Source organism: Panthera tigris, chromosome D1, assembly GCF_018350195.1.
Source record: "Panthera tigris isolate Pti1 chromosome D1, P.tigris_Pti1_mat1.1, whole genome shotgun sequence".
Classification (NCBI taxonomy): Eukaryota; Metazoa; Chordata; class Mammalia; order Carnivora; family Felidae; genus Panthera; species Panthera tigris.
Window position 1 is genome coordinate 26097503 of NC_056669.1, and position 21386 is coordinate 26118888.

At 45.6% G+C, this 21386-nt stretch overlaps 1 protein-coding gene across 1 annotated transcript in view; it reads left to right on the forward strand.

Moving 5' to 3' along the window:
- Positions 1-11634: 11634 nt before the first annotated feature.
- The window catches only part of BARX2 (BARX homeobox 2), a 76219-nt gene continuing 66467 nt past the window's right edge, over positions 11635-21386 (forward strand). The window contains exon 1 of the mRNA XM_007082690.2: positions 11635-12241. Within this exon, the coding sequence (XP_007082752.1) occupies positions 12055-12241 (187 nt within the window). The 5' untranslated portion in view covers positions 11635-12054. The remainder of the gene's footprint in view (positions 12242-21386) is intronic.

A 21386-nucleotide genomic window follows, 5' to 3' on the forward strand; every position in this document is an offset into this window, starting at 1 on the left:
TCTATAACCTGAGTTAAGGGAGACCAGGTGTCATCTATGAATTCTGAGTCCTGTCGGTGCACCCGACCCATAATTAAAATGTAAAAGTAGGTACACATTGCTGAATACACGAGAGATCTACCAACATCAGCTAATTACATCTTGAGACTAACTTGAGAGAGTGAGCCTTTCCTTATGGTTGAGGTCTCCAAACCTACGCCAGAGGAGAGCCGCATCTCTTACACGGTGGTATTGCGGGCACAGTCTGGGATCTTGTAACTGCATGCTCCAGCCTTTCTACTTGTACTACGTGCTTTTGTCGTATCCTCCCTTGTTAAATGCCCTTATTAAATAGAAGTAGAATTAAGTTGTATAAGACTTTTAAAAAATTTTTTTAACCTTTATTCATTTTTTGAGAGACAGACGGAGCGTGAGTGGGGGAGGGGCAAAGAGAGCGAGAGGAAGACACAGAATCCGAAGCAGGCTCCAGGCTCTTGAACCGACAGCACAGAGCCCGACGTGGGGCTCGAACCCACGGACTGTGAGATCACGACTTGAGCCAAAGTCGCATGCCCAACCGACTGAGCCACCCAGGCGCCCCGACAATTTAAATCTTTGATAGTGAGACTATCAGGACTAAGACTAGGGTTTAGGGCCAGCAAAGATAAAGAGTGTCTCTTGATCCGCTTCACTATTTTAGGAAAGAATAGCAACTTCTGACACTTCTGTCACAGAACTGGGGTTGAGGAGCCCCCATAGCAGAGAACCGAACTCTGTGCGGCCGCAGAGTTACTTAAATGTCTGCACTGAACACCCATCGAATGATAGCTGCTAAATTCCACCCGAGCTTGTCCGCGCCGAGATAATGTTTGGAAACCGTGGGACCGCGATGGGCGCTGATTCATCACCTCCCTGGCGCGGGTCTTCGGTGTAGTAATTTTTTCTGCCGGTAGGGGGAGACGGGATTCCACAGCACAGACGCTGCTCTTCCTCTTCATCCAGGAGAGGGCAGTGTCAGCCACTCCGCGGCCCTTGATCGAGGCTGCTCCCTTAGAATAGTCCCCTGATTTCAGGCGCGGTGGAAAGCCAAACTTGCTTGGCCCTAAAGCTCCGTCGGATGCCTCTGGCCGGATAACTAGGAGCTGAAAAACCAGTGAGAACTCAGAGGAACCCCAACAGCGGTCTCCATTCTATATAACTGCCAACTTACTTTCTTGGCTCATGAAATTTCTGTTAACTTGTAATAGGTGACTGGGACTGTCTCTAGAGGATTTCTCGTGTCCTCCGAAACCCGCAGGGCACATGGAAAGGTGAAGGTTTGTATCAAACACCTGACTTTGATATTTTTTGACTTTACTGTTGCCATATCAGGCATATTGGTATTCAACTTTTCTCAGTTTTATCAAGTGCTTAGTATTCTTAATGCAGAGGATAAGAAAAAATACATATTCATAAAACAGAAATCCATTAAAAATGTTTTATTATTATTATTTTTAATTAATTTATTTTTGAAAGAGAGTGCGAGCCAGGGAGGGGCAGAGAGAGAAGGCAGTGGAAGATCTGAAGCGGGCTGTGTGCTGAGAGCAAAGAGCCCCATGCAGGGCTCCAACCCACTAACGGGGAGACCACGACCTGAGCTGAAGTCCACGACCTGAGCCGAAATTGGATGCTCAATGAGTGAGCCGCCTAGGTGCCCCCCTCTTTTTAAATATTAACTGGGATCAGTGAGGGAGTATTGTCCCATAGAAAGTATGCTATTGGGCTCAAAAGACCTGGGTTTGAGGGCCGCCCGGGTGGCTCAGTTGGTTGAGTGTGGCATTCTTGGTTTTGGTTCAGGTCATGAACCCAGGGTCCTGAGATTAAACCCCATTGGGCTCCGCGCTGGGCATAGAGCTTGCTTAAGATTCTCTCTCTCTCTTTCTCTATCTCTAAAACAAAAACAAAAACAAAAACAAAAAACACCTGGGTTTGACACTAGGATTTGTAAAGATAGCAGTGTGGGTGTAAGTAAACCACTTACCTTTGGTTTCCTTATCTGTAAAAAGGAAATGAGACATGTCCTTTTTCATTCACAGGACTGTGTGAGGTTCACGCAAAGTAACACAATTGGAAATTTTCTGTAAATGGAAGTGTTATACAAATGTAAGATGTTATTGAAGTACAGTTTATTTTTTTGAACTTAATGTAACGTTTTGGGGGGAAAATGATAAGTGTTAATTGTAAAATCGAGCAGTACTCAAAACTACAGAAAGGAAAGTAACTCCCCTGAAATTCCATTATCAAGGAATCGTTGTTAATGTTTGAACAGGCCTTTGGGCACCTTTAGAGACAGAGAGAGAGTGCACGCACAGGGGAGGGAAGGAGAGAGGGAGACAGAGAAACCCAAAGGATCTCACAGTGTCAGCACAGATCCCGATGTGAGGCTGGAGCCCACCAACTGGGAGATCAAGACCTGAGCCAAAATTCAGTCATTCTCTTAACCGACTGAGCCACCCAAGCACCCTAGAATTTATTGATCCTTAACAATGTGTCAACCATTGTCTGGGGCTTTTATGTGGAATCTTTATCTAATCTCACAGGAATGGCATTGAGTGTTTTTACTGCAAAGACAGAGAACTGAGGTTCAGAGATGTGAAAGAGATTTTCCCATTCTTGCAATTTTAAGATTTTTACAATTAACACATTTGCTTCTGCTTATAGCTTCTCCCGCCTTTATTATTATCTCTTTCACATCTGTTTGTTAGACGGTAACAAAATTAAGAAGGCTGCTTGTTTAAAAATATCAGTTCTCACACCTCCAGATTCCCGTCTGGGGAAAAAGACATAGCACTCCAACCAGGTTGTTGTGTGCAGTCATGTCTGAGAACCACAACCTTGGTTTACATTCCTAGGTTGGGCTTTACTGGATTGATTCTGAATTTGAGACATAATGCCAAACTGCCTTCCAGAAATGTCATACCAGTTTATGTTCCCACAAACAGCGTGTGACTAATTTGGCCGCTTTTGTTTGGATCTCTCTGTATTCCACAATATTACCTTGTAGATTACTTCTTAGTTTGTCATCAGGACAGTAACCTACTTGTAGGCTACTGTGTGTGTGTGTGTGTGTGTGTGTGTGTGTCCATGCGTGTGCGCACACACGTGTGTATTCTAAAGTTTGAATTCAAGGTCCAGCCCTACTCTTCAAGCACGTTAATCATTTTGTGGTCCTCAGGAATGTATCTGCACATTCTGTGTTCACGATACCCAATCTGCGTGTCTCCTCTCTTCAGCACCCTCCCTTCTGTCCTCCCCCTTTTCTGGTCTCCAAGGCAGTAAAACCTACTTTTCCAAAATTATACTAGATAGATGAAGGCATAAACTCTGCATAATTAGTCCTTACAGATGGAAAACAAATTCTGGTTCTTCCCATAAGATGTCAACTATAATCTACCCTCCTTTCCCTGTTTGAACTTCCTTGTTCATCCCATTCTTAGTTCCAGAGTCTTGCCGCCTAATTCTCCAAAAAGTTTTGATACTACCAACCTCAGCCTTGGCCACATGAACATCATTCCTTCACTGGACCCCAGATTTTATTAAGCAAGATTCAGGTTGAACTTCTAAATACAACTTCAGATTAAAGTTCTAAATTCAAGTCTTTTTCTCTCTTTCAAAAATTATCTTCCTCCTACCTGGGAAATTGGATTTCTTTTAATTTCTTTGTCCTTGAAGTAAAGATTTATTTTCTCTCCTAAAGGAGACAGAAAGCCTTTTGTTTGTTTATTTGTTTGTTTGTTTTTGTTTTTACTAATTCATTGACAATTAACCCTTAACAATTAAGCTATAGACATTTAACAAGTTATACACAGACATCAGCCTAAGAGATCATGCACTCTGGAATATTCAGTGGGAGGGTGAGTCATCTCAGACAATATAAAGTTTACATTATTCAATTATAACAATAATTATTTCTAATTGTGGCTTTAAAAAGACTCCAAATAAATGCACAGAAAACAAAGCCATATAAAACCGGACATGGGTAGGTTATCTGTACTTAATGTTGCCTGAAATGAACATAAAAAATGTTCTTCCAATGCATTTATTCAAGCAGGACCTTGCATTCTAATACAGATTTCTGAACTAAATCATTCCATAAAACGTTTCAGATCAGAGAATTTTTAGTCCGTAAGTGAGAACCGTAATGTGAAAGGAAAATGGAGTAATATGGGCAGAATGTTGGGCTGGGATCCCGAAGTGAGGTCACATGCTCATAGAAACGCTAGTAAGTTCCAGGGGGAACACACACTTTTCTGTGATTTCTAGTATTGCCGCTTTTATTTTTCAACATTTAGGAAACACCAGTCTGGCCTAGTTCTGGCATAGTCCCAACCTTGAGAGCATAGAATTCAAATGAGCACAGAACTGTCTCAGAAATGTGGCTAAGTCATCTTCATACCCATGACATTTTGGACAGAAATTCTGTCAGAATACCTCCCAAACATTTACTTGATAAAAATCACAACCTCCTTCAGGAACTCTGGACTGTATTCTGGTTTCAGAAGCGAAAACCAAAACCTTTTGAGCTGTATCCATTTACTGACTTCCCTGAGAGAATAATCCATTGTTCTGCCTATACAAAGAACTAATTTGACTAATTTTTTCCCCTGGCTTGGCAGAACCTTTTATCGAACTGATTGAAATGACCAGATGTTTTGGCAGCTTATGTAGACATAATCTAAGAGACTCAATAATTGACTTAAGTAAACGTATCAGGATGTAGATTGGCAATAATATCGGGGATTCTCTGTTCTGTGATGACTTCAAATCCCTTTTAAAAGGGCAGGCTGCTTGTGTAATGGCAATGCACAGAGATTGGCATCACCCCATTCATTTACTTCGGTAATTTATAGCTGATTTAGATCTGAGCACCCCTGTAACTTTTGAAAGTAAGCAAGGACCATTTTGCTTGAGCGTATCTGCCGCATTGTAATCTCTCCTGATAATAAAAACATTCGCTCTAAATAGCTCACAGAGGTCAATTTTCTCTTACGAGGTCATCTGAGTGAGAAATATTTCAAATTGGGGTTTATTTCTTCAAAAAGGAAACGGTCTACATGCTGTTCCATGTATGAAGGCCTGCATTGTAACCTAGGCCGAACCCAGGACAGAAGGGTACTAAAAATGAGAAATTTTGGCTGGGCAACTCGGCTCCTTTTTCTTTTTTCTCCGCAGATTATGGATTTGTCTTGAATTTGTTTAGCCAAAAAGATTTTCAAATGTCTCTCCTTTCCCCCTTAAAAACATTTTTTTTTGATGTTTATTTATTTTTGAGAGAAAGAGAGAGAGAGAGAGAGAGCAGGGGAGGGGCAGAGACAGAGGGAGACACAGAACCTGAAGCAGACTCTGGGCTTTGAGCTGTCAGCACAGAGCCAGACAAGGGGCTTGGACTCACCGTGAGATCATGACCTGAGCCAAAGTCGGACGCTTAACCGACTGAGCCACCCAGGTGCCGCACCTCCTTCCCCCTTTTTAAAAATTCCTCTTTCTTACCCAGTTTTTCATCCCTCCTAAAAAAAAAAAAAAAAAAAAAAGTCTACAGACCATGAGCCCAGGCAGGCATGCACACAAAGGCACACCCTCTCTGCGTAGACCTAAGTGGGTGATTAGCACCTATGTCCACTAGTTAGTACAAGCTCCTTCTTTCTGCGGAACCTGGAACGCAGAAACCATTACATTCTGTGACTGGCACACTGCACCCGGTGTCCTTGGTAAATGTTCTTCTGTATTCGCAAACGACAATCATACCAGCAAATATCTTTAATCATTCAAAGCTCTCATGAGTGTTGTTTTACCTTCATGGGTTCGGAAGGCCGACTGGCCCCACGAGTCTTTCCCTGCGCTGGCTGACACAGGAGCCTGCTTGTCCTCGATTACGGGCCATGTGAATGTCCCACTGCTAAGTGCCTGTTCTCTGAGATCCTGCCTTGTTGGGTTGCTGACTAGCCCTGTGTTAGGGAACATGACAAAGAGTTCATGAGAAACCCAACCTGGCCTGCTTGAGGCAAAGGAGAGAATAAAAATATTTTATGAGATGATTTGAATGGGATGTCACCCAGTGGGTGCAGGATCATGGTTTGCTTTGTTTGTTTGTTTGTTGCTTTTTGGTTTGGTTTTGTTTTTGTGTTTTTTGTTTTTTTTGTGTGTGTTTTTTTTGTTTTTTTTTTTTTTTGCAGACAAGAAAATGTAACAACTATAAATGAGTCAGTCTCTTGCGAAGTGCTCGTTAGAATGATTGACGCCTGCAGATGTGCTGAGTCTGTGGCTGTAGGTGCCAGATGTTAAGTAGCACTTGGGGACTCTTGGTGGCCAGGCCATTTCCTTTTAGTGAACAACAGTCACATACTCCTCTGCTTCCTCCTTCCCCCGCTTTTTATTTCTCGGTGGATCCTGGGTTTTGAACATGGAGCAAAACCCAAACCCAAACACAGGCAAAATAGCAAAGGCTCTAATGCTTTTTAAAAAGCAGGTTTTTGGGGTGATGGTTTTTGGTCGCCAATTGAACTCAGGGGAAAGGTGGTGGGAGTGCCGTGCATGCTATCTTGCATGGACTCTTTCAGCAAACCTCCAATTGGCTGCCATCGCCCACATGTTACGGTTGGAGACCAGAGGTCAGGGGAGTTACTAAGTGATTGGCCAGGATGGAACCCAGATTTGCCTGGCTCAAAGGTTCTTTCCACTTACCCCAGGGCTCTGCCCCACTGCACGTTGAGATGTGCCTTTTCTGTTTGTAGTTCTCTCCTTGGTGAAGGGTTATCCGGTGGAGAAAAATGATGTCGAGGCCAGGGATGCTCCAAACACTCATATTTATTTTCACCACATTATGACAAAGATAGGAGAGATCAAATTTTATTTGCCTGGCTATGTCAGTTGAGATAATCAAAGCACACAGGCCATTGGCAGCAATAGGGCTGTCTCAGGTCACGATAACACCAGTAAGAAAGGGAAAGGATTCGCAAAACTAATGATATTATTTGATTAAAAAAATGTTTTTAAAGTTTATTTATCTTGAGAGAGACAGAAATAGTACAAATGGGGGAGGTACAGAGAGAGAGAGAGAGAGAGAGAGAGAGAGAGAGGAGAGAGAGAGTCCCAAACAGGCTCTGAGCTGCCAGCACAGAGCCCTACTAGGGGCTCATACCCACAAAGCCATAAGATTGTGACCTGAGCCGAAACCAAGAGTCAGACGCTTAACCGACTGAGCCGTCCAGGCACCCCACAAAACAAATTATTTTAATCTGTATACCAAACTATTAAAAATTTGGAAACATTTGCACGATTAACTGCATTTCCAGTCTTCATAACATTTTAGTGCTCTGCAGATACAGTTAATTGTCTTAGGTTTTTGCGGGTTTTCAGTTTAAACTTTTCCTCCAGAAAACTGTTTTGAGAAAAGACAGAAAGACTTACTCAGACCTTCCCAGACTCATTTGTCAAGTGGATTACATTTGTGCCCTCTCTTGAAACGATGCTTTACCGTGTATGAGAGCAGTTCTTGTAAATGAATATCATCATTACAAATAAGCTAGCCTCCTTGTATACCACCTCTAACTTTCTGTTGTGCAAGGCTGCCGTGCTGGGCTCCACAGACAGCAGTGTGGGCATTGCCCTGGGGCCCAGGGGAATATTAACTTACAAGGCTTTCCCTATTTTGCTTTTACGTGTCTGAAATGATTTCAAAACTCAGCAACTGAAATACAAGTTATTAAATACACTTTACTAGAATATAAAAAGTTCTTTTGTCCCCCTTCCCTTCTTTGGAGAAAAGAGATTGGAAATATATTTATAAGACCTTTGGTGTGGCTGCTTCTGAAGATCTACGTTGACACATAGCCCAAGGTTATAAAAGGATAAACTAAAAACCAAGCTGAGTTCATCTAGGGTGAAAGCCTGCATGCAATTTCAATGCTGCCCTAGAATTTTTAAAAACCACTTTGTTTTATTAAATTTTATGAGTTCTAGTTGAGTGGAGATACCAGGTGTGAACTGAAGTAGGAAAGAGGGATTTCTTGGTGTTTGACTGTCTGAGCCTCCTAACGTTGCAAAGATGTCCTTGTCCCCTTCTTTCTGGCTGGGCTCTGTCCCCAGGAATCAGGTGCCAGATGGAATGGGGGGCTGATTTCCTGAATTTTTATCCCCTTCTATGCCTGCCTAAGCGTGGCTCACTGCAGACGGTTCTGTTCCTCTCTGTGTGTGTTCCCCTCCCTGGGCACCAGGGCAGACACTGCCTGGGTAGAGTCATAGGAGGCTGGGAAGTGTCTGTGCGTCTCCAGCAGCTGGAAAAGGTTTGAGTCTCTTTGGCAGATGTTTGCTGTTCCAGCCACTTCATTAATGTTGGAAACTAAACCCCTGACTATTCCTGACCAAAGCCCCACTTCATGATTGACAGCTGGGGTGTGCTTCCTCCCACAGAAGCCCTTTACAGTCTGAGAGAAGGAGAGAGGGAGGGAAAAGAGAGAGATGGGAGCAAAATGGGAATTGGGCTAGATGCCATTGCTGAAAAACCAAAAATATCGAGAAAAGAGAGAGGCAAAGACTCATTTGAGGAGAAAGACCAATTCAGTACAAGATTTCAAGTCCCATTATATGCTTGGGTCTTTCACACACACGTTATGGAATCATCTCAGCTTTCGTGCATTCATTTATTCATGACACGTTTACGGAGAACCTACTATGTGCCTGGTGTCATGCTAGTATTGGTTATACAAGATGAGTAACACACCAGGAGCTCATTGTCCAGTGAGTGAAATAAACATGTAAAAGATAATGCAGCAAAGGAACCACTACCACCGAGGTAGGAATCAACAGCCTTGGGGAGTGGGGAACCGTTTCACAGAGGAGGTGACATTTGAGATGGGTCTTGAACTAGTTTTTCAGGCAGGGATGGAGGGAGGGGGTAGGCTGTGGAGGGCGTTCCCATAAAGGGAAAAGCTTCTGTAAAGGCATGGATTATGAAAGGCCAACCTTGTGAAGTAGGTAGGTATTACGATTACCATTTATAATGAAAAAATGGAGGCTCAGCTTTGATTATAAGCGACAGACAGCTCGAGGCTCCAGACTCCCGGGATCTGGAATCTCTCTCTCCCCCCTACATCTGAGTCTTGTGCCCTCAGACGCCCTCTGCGAGGTGGAAAAAGTGGAAAATCCAAGGAGTTGAATAGAAATTCTTTAGCTATTTAAAACGCGTTAGATTTCAAATCGAAGGGCAGTGTGCGGGAGAGTGTGAGCAAATTTTGAGCCGTGGTCCAGAGGCCAAGCGGGGAGCGGAGGTCCGGGGGTGGGGCGAGGCCAAGAGAGGCCAGGGCGATTGCCTCCCGCAAGGCGGTGAGGACTTTCTCGCTGTCCCCTCCACGCGCTGCCTGCAGCCCCCCATGTGGCAGCGCCGCGACGCAGGGACACAGGAGCGCGGCTGCAGATCCGGGTTTGAAGAGAGGGAAGGAAGAGAGGAAGAGGAGAAGGAGCAAGGGAAGGAAGAGAAGGGGAGAAAGAAAGAGAGAAACCAGGATGGAAGATGGGGTGAAGAAGAGAAGGAAGGTCGAAAAGAGAAGGGAGACGTTACACAGGGGAGGGGAGGCCGAAGTGCTGGGAAGGGGGGGGGGCGCAAAGGGATGAATGGGAAGGAAGAAGAGGAGAGGAGTTAAGGCGGTTAAAGGGGCGGAGAGAGCCAGACGGGGAGGAGGAGGGGGAATAAGTCTGGAAAAGGAGACAAGAGGTGCAGGGGAAAAAGAGCCATGCAAAGACTGGCCCGGGAAGAGTAACTCGGAGTAAGCGCGTCCCCAAAGCGCCCGGCAGGACCGGACAGTCCACACGGGTAACGCTGAGTCCCTCTCCTGGGTCGCCCGGTAAAAGGAGAGGCTGTCACTCAGGTGCGGCGCCCCAGGCGCTGGAGCACTCCTGGAGGTGTGCGCTGCCCGTGGGGTCCTCCCCACGCCGCGCGCTCTCGAATCCCACCAAACACTCGGTTTCTCGGCGCCTGCCAACAGCTCCGCGCTCGCCAGGGAGAAAATATAACCCCCTACCCCAAATTGTCCTCGGCGCGAGCGCCGCGCCCCTGGGACCCGTCCACAGCTCGTGGAGCAGCTGGTCCCCGCTCCGCCCAAGCCCTGGAGAACCCCTCTGGGCTGGCATCGTGCGACGGGGCCCGAGCCGAGCCGGGAGCGGTCCTCTGCCAGGCGCCGGACAGAGGACAGGCGGCGGGGACTACTGGCCACCGGGGCCCGGGGCGCTCCTGGGCCCAGCGCGACGACCTACAGTCCCTGTGGCGGGAGGCGCGCCGCCGCCGGGACACCTAGCCGCAGTCTTCGCGGGCCCTCGAGCCGCCTGTGCGTGGAGAAGGAGAACGAACGAAAACCATTCTAAATGGAGAGGAGGGGACGAGTGGGGACGCTGGCACACGTGAACACTTCGGGAATGAAGCTCCCCAAAGTCTCCCTGCCGGCCCTGTCAGATACTAGGCTCTGATCCGGTTTATTGCTCTCTTATGTTCTCTAAGTGCCTACTTATTAGTCCTCCAGGTGTGTCCCTTCCGTTCAACCTGAACCACCCGCCCAGGGGCTCGCGTCCGCTTGCTTCCGCGGCGACTCGGACTCCTAGGCGAGCAGCTCCGCAGCGAGCCCGCCGCGACTCCGGGCCGCTTGCAGGTTCCGAGCGGGATGTCCCCAGCCCCAAACTCGGTCTGGGAGAAGGCCGTCCGCCTCTGCCATTCGACATCTCCCTCTCGTGCGTTTTCCTTCTGGCCCCACGCACACCAGTTCGGAGACAAAATCGTGGGAAACCGGTGCCACCGGGCGGTTTCGGCCGGCCACCGGGCGGGGTGCTAGGACGCAGGCAGCGGGAGCCGTCCTGGGCGCGACCAGGCGGGGCCCCCCTCGCCCACCAATTCCAATAGAACGCATAAGTTCCTACAGATATTGATTGGTTGGAACAGACTCGGAGGTTAGGAGCCCAGCAGGAAGAAGGCAAGCCCCCCAGTAAGCACGTGTCCTCGCGGCTCTCCGAACGCTCAGCGTCTCGAGGGAACCGGGAACCAAAGCCGCGCGGCCGGGAGCGGCCGGCGATGAGCCGCCGCGAGTGGGGTTGACGGCACGAGGGCCCGCAGGCACCGCGGGATCGTGCTGCGCTGGCTCTTCCGGCGGCGAAAACGGTTTAAAAAATCCTTTGGGGGATTACTTTTTATTTTTACAATTCATTTTTACAATTCATTATTGGGATAACGGTCGGGGCAAGGGTCATTTACGGTTTGGGATCTCGTGGGGGGCGGTCAGGTTTGCGGCTCCGCTGGGGGCAAGCGCGTGGAGGGAACTCGAGGGAGCGCCGAGGGTCCTTGGGAAACCGGGTATAAGGACCCGCGGGTCGTCGGGGCGCCGGCCCTGGGGCCCGCAGCCTCGGGAGCCTCAGCAAGGACTCGACTTCTTCCTAGCGGGAGAACTAGGCGCGCCTGCCCGCCCCCCGCCCCGGGTGGCGGGTGGAGAGTACCGGACCTCCAAGGAGGCGCGCGGGGTCGCGTCCCGGAGGAGCGGCCGAGGCCCGGCCCGCGGGCGGGGGCGGCGCGCGCTCCCCGCACGGCGCGCACACCCGCGCGCGCACCCTCGGCACACACACCTGGAGCCCGTCCCAGGAGGGGGGCGGGGTGGAGAGCCAAAGCGAGTGTCTTAAAATAGAGAGGCTGGCAGAGGAGCGCGAGACGCCGCGAGGCGGGAGGAGGCGAGCGAGAGAGGCGGGCTCGAGGCGTGCAGGTCCGCGGCCGGCTCGCACGGGCGGACTGGGTGGGGTGGGCGCCGACGCCCCTCGGCGGCCGGCCCTCGGCGCGGCTCCGCACCAGGCCCCGCAGGAAGCGCGCGCTGATTGACAGCTGCGCTGTCCCAAAAAGGCTCGGCGAAGATGCTGATCTAGACGCGCGGCCGGCGCGCCCGGTGCCCGCTCCCCTCCGCGCGCCTCCCGAGCCCGCCGCCTCCCCGGCGGCCGAGGAGCCGGGCTGAGGTCCCCGCCGGCGCGCCAGCCCCCGCGGCCCCGGCCGGCCGGCGCTCTCCCCGGCTCACCATGCACTGCCACGCGGAGCTGAGGCTGAGCTCGCCCGGCCAACTCAAAGCAGCCAGGCGGCGCTACAAGACTTTCATGATCGACGAGATCCTTTCCAAGGAGACCTGCGACTACTTTGAGAAACTTTCCCTCTACTCCGTGTGCCCGTCGCTGGTCGTGCGACCCAAGCCCCTGCATTCCTGTACCGGTAAGACGCGCCGCCGCAGAGCGGGGATGGTGGTGGTTAGTGGGGTGCGGTAGCTTTCGCGCCGTTGTCGGGAGCTTTCCCGCTTCCGATCTCCCGCGGGAGGGCGAAAGGAAGGGTCGCGGGGATTCTTCTGTTGTGCGCCGGCCCGGGGTGGGGGGCTAGACTAGGCAGCGGCGGGCATCGCACAGGCGTCCGCGACCTGGGAAGGGCCGGGCAAGGTGTCGATCGCGAGCTTGGAAGTGGAGTGGAGGTAGCGGCCCCCTAGGAGCGGCCGCTACTGCAGCGCGGGCGATCCTGCCCGCGGGAGAAAAGCTACCCCCTTCCCAGCGCCGCTGTGGTTTTCGGCCGGCCGGAAAGTTCAAACACTTGACCCGGTTCAACGCCTGAATCGTTGTTTCAGGACGTGGTGTTGCGGCTCGCCTCGAGTTAACTTGTCCAGTCTCCTCTTGTCTCCCCTGGGAGTTTTACAAGTTAATCAGTATCCTGAGGTTCTCCACAAGATCCAGAAATCCTTGAACTTCACTTAAAAGGATCTCCCTCTGTGGCGGTAGTTCTGGAAGACGTCGCGTTGTGGTGCATGCAAGCTGAGGAGGTCACCTCTTTTTGTTTTAAGTGACTAAGAAAACAACAGGCATAACAATAAAAACATTCTTCACGTCTGGTTTCCTCTATCCACAAGAGCTAACTCAGGCCAATAGGAAAGATAACATTTAATAAATACATTGAAAAAGTCGTAGGTTTGTGTGGAAAGGAAGTCGAAAGGCATTTTTGAAGCTTTGAGCGCATTAAGAGAAGCTCCAAGTTTCAAAGTGCACCCTGGCATTCAAAGGATTTAGGCTGTCGAAATGCAGGCATAGAAAAAAAAAAAAGTTGAAGCAACTTTTATAAAAAAATAAGTTATCAGCTGTGGTTTCAACTGAAGGTAAAAATTTAGTATTTCCCAACGAAAAGGAACTTTGAGTTTATGTTTGTGGCATGGGTGCCATGAAATAATTTAGTTATATTGAAAAAGTAAAGCGAAGAGCTGGCAGCGTTTTTATTTAATTATTATTATTATTATTGCTGGCAGTGTTTTCAAAAGACTTTTTTTTTTTTTTTTTTTTTTTTTTAACTTTCAGGCCTGAAGCTTCTAGTACATAGTTCTTGGAATCCTTAGTTTCTTGGATTGTCCCTTTAGGACAGTCAGTATGTGTGTAAATACATACAGCAAAGTTGTTTCAAAAGCAAGTTGTTCCTACATGTATTTGGTTCTAAGATGAATACTATATTCAGTTATACCTTCGTAAAATAAATTTTATCTGTAAGGTGGGATTAGGCCTGATAGGCCGTCACAAGACTTGCAATCCCGAATTTTAAGAACCAAGAAGCATATGAGACAAGAAACAACTAAGACACTTTAGGAACAAGGTAGATATCCTTGATGTATATATTTTTACATTTATGCGTCTGCCATGTACAAACCCTCGAATGAATAGACTACATATATATTGGGTAGGGGAGGTAGGCTGAATCTTGTAATGAGCATAAATTATCATGTGCTATAATAACTCAGACACCTTTGAGGAAAAATAAGATTTAATCACAAATTTCAATGCACCCTGCTAAGACATTGCCCTCCTGCAGGACCCTAAGACAAAACAGAACAAACCTGAACACCTAGGTGTGACACAGGGCCGGCACAATTTTTAGCGACTTTCTGCTGTGTATTGTCCTGAAGGCAGTTTTCCTGGCTTTTAGCAGTCACAGAATTGGATCATAGTAATAACATGCTAAAAAAAAAAAAAAAAAAAGAAAAAAAAGAATAAATTGCTCAGAGAACAGAGGTCCAGTCATTAATACGGGCTGAGTAAGTTCTGTATTTCACTAAACCTTGTATGGGAAATCGGTCGGAAGGAAGTAAGTTGATTCATATGTAGTTTTGAGACTGTTAAGGGTGAATTGTACATATATCACGAGCTGAAAGTTTTGCTTAGCCTTGTGCTTTTGAAGTTCATTGATGGTTTGTATGAAAGGGTGGTTGTTGGTAATGGTTTTCTTGCCCTATCATTTCAGTGTTTACTTTCTTTAGATTGTTCTTTTGAAAAGGTCATGATTTTGCTCTCGTTGAGATTTAAAATATAGAAACTGGGATTTGCCAGTGGAATTAAGCCCATAAAAACTGGCTACAATAGTCCATACTTTCGGATCATAAGCCTTTAGTGGGTTTACAATTACAGTTAAAGCCTTACGTGTATTAGATCATGGGAATCCCATTAGTGACTTCTCAAGGGTTTTGCAAATACCACACTTTCAAAGCATTTTTGTTGTTTTTAACAGTTATGTTCAAGATCAAAAATCTTAGACTGGATAAACTCAATCTTTTTTATTAATTAAAAAACTGGCAATAAGTTGCTGGCATTCATCATACAACTATATATGTAAATATACATTTGCTGGATAAAGATAATTATTTAGCACTTTTCATAGAACTGATGTATAAAAAGTTCAAATCAAGTGAAAGGCACAAATTGGAATTAAAATTACTGAACTTTCTCATCGTTTGGTTTGCTGTTCTTAAGATTTAAATAACTACCAGAAGTGAACCTTGCCTGGTAAAATAATGAAGTAAGAATAAAAAAAAGTTACCACCCTGCACAATAAGTATATAAAATTGGGGTGGAACAAAAGCCACAGCATTTAAAAAGCCTCTACATAATTAAGTAGTCCTTGTTGTTTAGATTTAGTAATCCAGATGCCAATTTATGGTACTGAATCTCCTCAGGCAGAGGAACATGTATTCAAGTAAACTGAGAAATGGAAACATTTTTCATCAGGCAGATCATCACCTGACAGTCATTTATTATTCGACACTCTAACCTTGATGGAATACTCACCTCCAAAAAAATTGTTGTTTGTTTTAACAGGCCTTTTCTTATTACAAATGCAGTAATTTTAGGCTTAGGAGGCTGTCTCTAAATTTACTGAAGTTTCCCAAGAGATGTTCTACATCACAAAATAGGCAGGGAGGACGGGAATCCTGTCCTTTGAGGCCAAGCTAAAGGAACATTTGTCATTAAATTTAAAATAAAATAAAAAAAAAAAAAAAGAAAAAACCAACTAAGCCCAAAGAGAGCCTCCATTTGAAAAAAAAAAAAAAAAGTTTGTTATTCAGTCTATCTATGAGGGGTGAAATATGTTTGGAATTTATTTAGTGTGTAACGTGTTTTGTTTGTTTTGTGTTGTTTTGTTTAAATCTGGTAACAGCAATCCCCAATTAGAACGGGAATATACTGCCGTTTAGAAATCCGTTAACATTCTCTCATACGTGTTAGAACATTGACAGATTAAAAACCAAAACTGAGGTGCAGTTGAGGATGTCATAAATACTATTAACTCTTGAGTACATTATTTCACCTTTTTGGTTGTGATTAACGTTTCTTGGGGGGAAGAGTAGCTTGGAGAAATCTGGTTCCTCAGGCTGGAATCCATTGCAAAGATACTGGCAGAGTCGTTTTTGAAGGCTCTTTCAGTTTGACCTTTAGAAACAGGCGGTTTCTAAATTTGAGGATTGTTTGGAAACGATGAATAGCCTGCTTCACAAAAACGAGGATACAATTTATCCTACGGGTTTTCATGGGGATGCCGAGAAACCAACCTACTGTGCTAATTACTTAGAGTTTTATTATAATTGCTTATGCTTATAACCTAGAATTGCCCTAGACTTGCACATGCACATTTTGGGGGAAAGGTGAATTGTAGATATTTGGGACATTTTCAGCCTGTGACCAGCACAGGGCTTTTTTAAATAATCCACCAAAACCTATAGGCTAATTCCTTTCTCCTTCTCCGGTGGAATGGTTCTGTTGGATTTCCCGGTGACCTTCGGTGGCCAGTCGTGTCGAGCTGACTGTTGCGGTTACAGAGCTGGAAGGGATCACAGAGGTCACAGTTAGAATCTAATCTAATCTCCCCAGTTAGAATATAGTTTTTTTTTGTGAAGTGCTGGGGTCACATCAGTGCTTAGACACTTTCAGTCCACACTGGGCACTGCTGCCCTTCTTGTTAGGGGACTCAGAAATCAAGAAGACTTTTCCAATTTGGTTTCACACCCGGGATAAATCCGTGTCCTCACACCCAAGGGACAGTCAACCAGCCAATTAAAAGGGGCATTTGGGGAAGGGTGTTTATCTTAAGAGATGGCATTGAGAACATTTTATCCTTTGGTGGGTCCAAGAGAAACAAGTTCTTTCGGGTGGTGTCCTTGGGTTCATTTTGATCACAAAGATTCGGTGTCATCCCAGTGAAAAATGAAATGAGGTGGGGACATGTGTAATGACTTCTTTGGGAGTTGGACAGCCAGCTATTGCTTTGTGGAGTTGGCTCCCGTGATTCCCCAAATCTCAGCTTGGTCTGTTAGTCTAAGACTAAAACCCACAGGATCTTGGGAACCTGAGCATTGAGGACTGAAATGTTAATGGAAAAATGTAAACTGGGGTTTGGGAGAATGATCATTATCACCAAGCATTTGCATTTCTGCCAGAGGCAAATAGGCTTTTATTAGCAATTACTTATAACTGCTTCTCCTGTTCCCATTCTAAGGGTAAATAAAATGAGGGGTGCACAGGATATAGGACTCATCCAGGGTCAGAATATATTTGGAGCTGCACTCTTCTGGGATCCTCAGCTGTTGTCTCATTTACTCCTTAAATTTTGTAACTCCTTTGTTAAACAGGGAGGCTCAGGGGACCCTTCGGAGTCAGTTTGAACTAGTGAATAGAGTTTATTAGCAGCTTCTTCTCCGGTTCTGATTTTCCTAATAACCCATGGGAGAATGTATAGTTCACATGTTAAAATGCCTCTCCAAATGTCTACAGTCTTTTGTATCATTTAATTTAATAATTTCATTCTACAGATATTTATACTTGCTTGGTGATGGCACTGTTATTGAGTCCTTGTGTTTAAGTTTATTGTAAATCTTGACTCACAGTTGGGATACTTTAAACATTCCTCTAAACTACCTGTAGACCCACTACTGAGCCCTTCTTTGTTCTTCTCTAGAACATATGATGGGCAGTTTGGAATTGGGATAGGGGAACATTATGACAATTTAATATTTTTGCTTACCATGTAGAATTTTGTCTTTGAACTCCACCTAAAGGGTGTTATCACCAACCGAACTATCATATTAATCCCGTTAAATACAACCAAAATGAAATGGTGTAGACAGTAACTCCTTAATGAAGCCAGTCTGCTCAAGTTCTTGTTGGTTGTACCTCTCTCGACTAAAACTGCATTTGGATACAAGCGTGGACTGCATAAAGTTGCTAGTTTTATTTAACCTACCTAGGGAATCTAAGTGAAAAGATTGTTAGCTTGAATATATCTATCCCAAGAATCTATAGGAAAGCAGTAAGGATTATAAAAGCTTGTTTAAATTGTAAGGAGAGATTAAAATGAAAAAAAAAAAAAAAAAGAAAAGGGAAGGAGTAGGGAAAAAGTAAAAGAGCGGGTTTCCCTAGAACTCCTGACACTTCTCCATTCAGCCTTGCACGAAGCCCCTGTCCTTCAGCATGACCTCCCCCCCACCCCCCAGCAGAACTCATGGGGCTTCTGAGATACCTGTCGGTGCATGGATAGTAAATGGCTAAAGTTGATTTTGCTTCCATACGTGCCGGACCCCTTAAAACGAGCCACCCGGAGTCTGGGCCCTGCCCAGCATTCAGCATTCACTGAGGGGAGACTGAAAAAATGTCAAGCCAGAAGCATTTTTAGGTGTCATGTGCATGTTGTTTTGCAGTCTGGGAGGAACAGAGATGAAAAGCTTAGGTAGGCCATGCGATCTGAGTCTCCCTCATCTGTACTAATCCTGTGAACTTTGGTGGGTGTCCCAGAACCTGCCCCGCCAGTGTGCGGGCTGTGTGAATCCAGCTCCAAATTGAAGTTAACCCAGGGCCTGTGGCCGAACCCGCTGATGAACTTTTCAGTGGAATGTGGGACCAGAGGATTGGAACAGAGGGGCTGTAGGGATTGGGTTGAGATGTACAGATTTAAACCTCCTTTGACATCGTTCTTTGGGGAATGCTGGTTTACACCGCGGCTCATGGAGCTGGTGCTTTCAGTGTGGCACCAGAGATGAACCCCACGTTCACAGCTGGATCAGCCTCTTCACCGAGGGCTGCCCAGAGCCTACGGGTGTTCCGAACTGTCAGGAACCACGCCTGTAAGTGGCCCACTTCCCTCGGAAGCAGCATGACAAAGTGGGAAAAAGAGAGGGACTGTGGCTATTCGGGTGAAGGCCCTTGACGCATGTGACAAGCCCTTCTCGGCTGCCTCTCTGGTGCCTGTCTCTGCGTTAGCTGCCTGTGAGATTGGAGTGGTTATTTCTTCCTCTACAGCACAGTTGACGGGATTAAAATTGACATCAGAATGTATTAATAATGGGGTTCAATTCAGAACCTTGTATAAACTTGGTGATATTAACAAAACAAACGGTTCCAGAATGAGAAGTTTTTGTTTGTTTGTTTGTTTGTTTGTTTTTAACCAGAAAACCTTTGCAAACTCTCAGGATTTAATTTATTTTTATTGCAGCTTAATAGCAGTTAGAAAAAAAAAAAGTCTTGTGAAAATGAATGCTCTAAATAAAAACACAGTTAATTTTCCATTACAGTGTCTAATTACTCATCATCACCAGGGCATTTTTATATGGCAATTTAACTTCTCGAAAGTGGAAACTTGGCATACGTTTAAGGAAGAAAGCAGTGCTCCTAGATAGGTATCAGAAGATGGTCTAATTATGTTTGGGCTAGAGTTGACTCTTACACATGACTGCCCTGGAGGAGATGCAGGGGGGCGGGGGCGGGGGGGGGGTAGAGGGCCTCGCTTTAGTCGCAAAAGAAAGTCTCTGGTTTCTTTAGTGCCAGTTGAAACTGAATACGGAGGGAGATAATTCTGAACGTTAGATGATGTGCAAGTACATCTGAAAAGGGACCCTGCCAGTCACCAGCTGAAGCTGATGTCAGGACTACTTGATAGGCCTGGAGAACAGCTATATATGCTTTCTGACTCCACTGGCAGAGTTCATAAAGATGAACATGGCCTTTCTCCAAGGAAAGGTCAAGATACGACTGAATAGAAGCCAATCTGGGAGGATCTCACCATGAAACTAAATACATTAAGAGTTCAAGCAGACAGGCTTACGTGATTCCTTTTTACTGCATCCTTCTAGCTTACCAACACGTCCTTAGCAGCATGTTCCTCTCGATATTGGGGATAGATAAACATTTTCACAATGTGCATTGAAAAGGATTGCCTGCCGCCTCGGCGATGTCAATGTCACTATTTAAAAAAAAAAACAACAAAAACCCTTAGGTGCGATCAGTGATATGATGACGGTCCTTTGGCTTTTCTTATTCAAGGATCGCTTATGAAGTGTGGGAAAATGGAATGGTATTGGGCTTGGTGCAGTCTCATGAAGTCGTGGCTGTATTTCCACCCCAGGAATACCCGGCGAGTTCCTGATACTGATGAACCTGCCAGCCTCCACCACCCACTTCCCTCTCCTCAGAGTTCTTTTCATTCTGTAACATAACCTTTGTTGAAATTCAGGATTATGGTCATTTCACAGACCGGAGCACAGCCGCTTGTAGACTGAAGGAAGTTCAAGGTAGATGTTTAGTTTAAGCAATATCTATAGGAAGCGACTTTGTACATTTAACTCATGGTAACTTACAAAGAACAGAGTCCTCGTTTTATCTCTTCTGTGGTGGGGAAATAGCTTGGGCACAGAGAGTTGCCCAGACTCCTCTTCCGGAATCCTGCTTTATTTATCCCAAAGGCAGCTATAAACTTGAGATATGTTAGAAATACACTGAACCTTCTTATTCACATTCATAACAGTCATAGAAAGAGTGACTGGTTTTTTTGAATGCCTAACGTGTAATAAGCATGGGACTGAGTGCTCTATGATCAGCTTCAGATCATCTCTAAGACGTAGGTGTTACTATCGCCACTTTACCAATGGAAAGCCGAGAAGTAATTTTCCCAAAGTCACAGGACACAGAAAGATCTCTTACAAAGCAATGAGAAAAAGGGCAGGTAGAAAAATTCGCCGTTCATAGAAATGAGTATCCAGATGGTAAAGATGAAAGGATGTTCTGCCTCACTGTTAATCAGGAGAACACACATTAAAATGAGATACCATTTCACACCCATCAGATAGGTGGAAATCAAAGAATCTGACTCTATTGGTCGATGACAGCGATAGACATTCTCATACACTGGTGGTGGTGGGAATGTTTTTTCGGTACGATTCCTTCGGAGAGCAGTGTAGCAATACCCGTAAAGCTACAGATACACATGTACCTTCCAGCCCCCGCTCCCCCTCTGGGCTGATGCCTTGTATGTGTGCAGAGGGACACCTGTTTAAGACTGGTCATTTTTGTGTTGTTTGTGATAGTGACAAATCTAAATCAAACTGCCCTTCAGAAGGAAAAAGGATAAAAGTACATGTGCTCCCTTTAAGCAGTGAAATTCTATACAACGAAAATGAATGGACCAGCTCTATTTGTATGAATATGGATAAGTTTTAGAAATACAGTGTTGAGAAAAAAACAAATTGTAGATTGATACCTACAGCCTGATACCGTTTATATGCTGCTTGAAAACATGCAGACTGATACATATTGTTGAGGGAGGCAAAGGTATGGGATTAGGAAGGCCACCCACAGGTTTTTATTGTCCTATGTCATAGTTTATTAAGGAAAAGAAAAGGCCTAATGTAAAATATGGCCAAACATCGAGATTTAACAAAGCTTGGTCGTGGGTATACAGATGTTCATTACATTATTCTTTTCTGTGTGTTTGAAATTTTTCGTAATATAAACATTGAAAAATGATAGTATGGGAGACCCTAGATGTCCATGAAACTCTTAATGTTGTGGACCTTTTGATAGCTTTCTTAATAGCTTTTCTGCCCTGAAACAGGGGAAGCTTTTAAATGCAGACCTTGTTGTACGCAGTCTCACAGTGGGGAAATAAAAACACTTTATAATTAGATACATGTGTACAACTCTCACTAAAACAACCACTGTAGCTTCTGTAATTGGCTTTTGGATCTCACTTAACCTCCCCTGGCTGGATGGGGGTACTATTATCACCAGGATAGCTG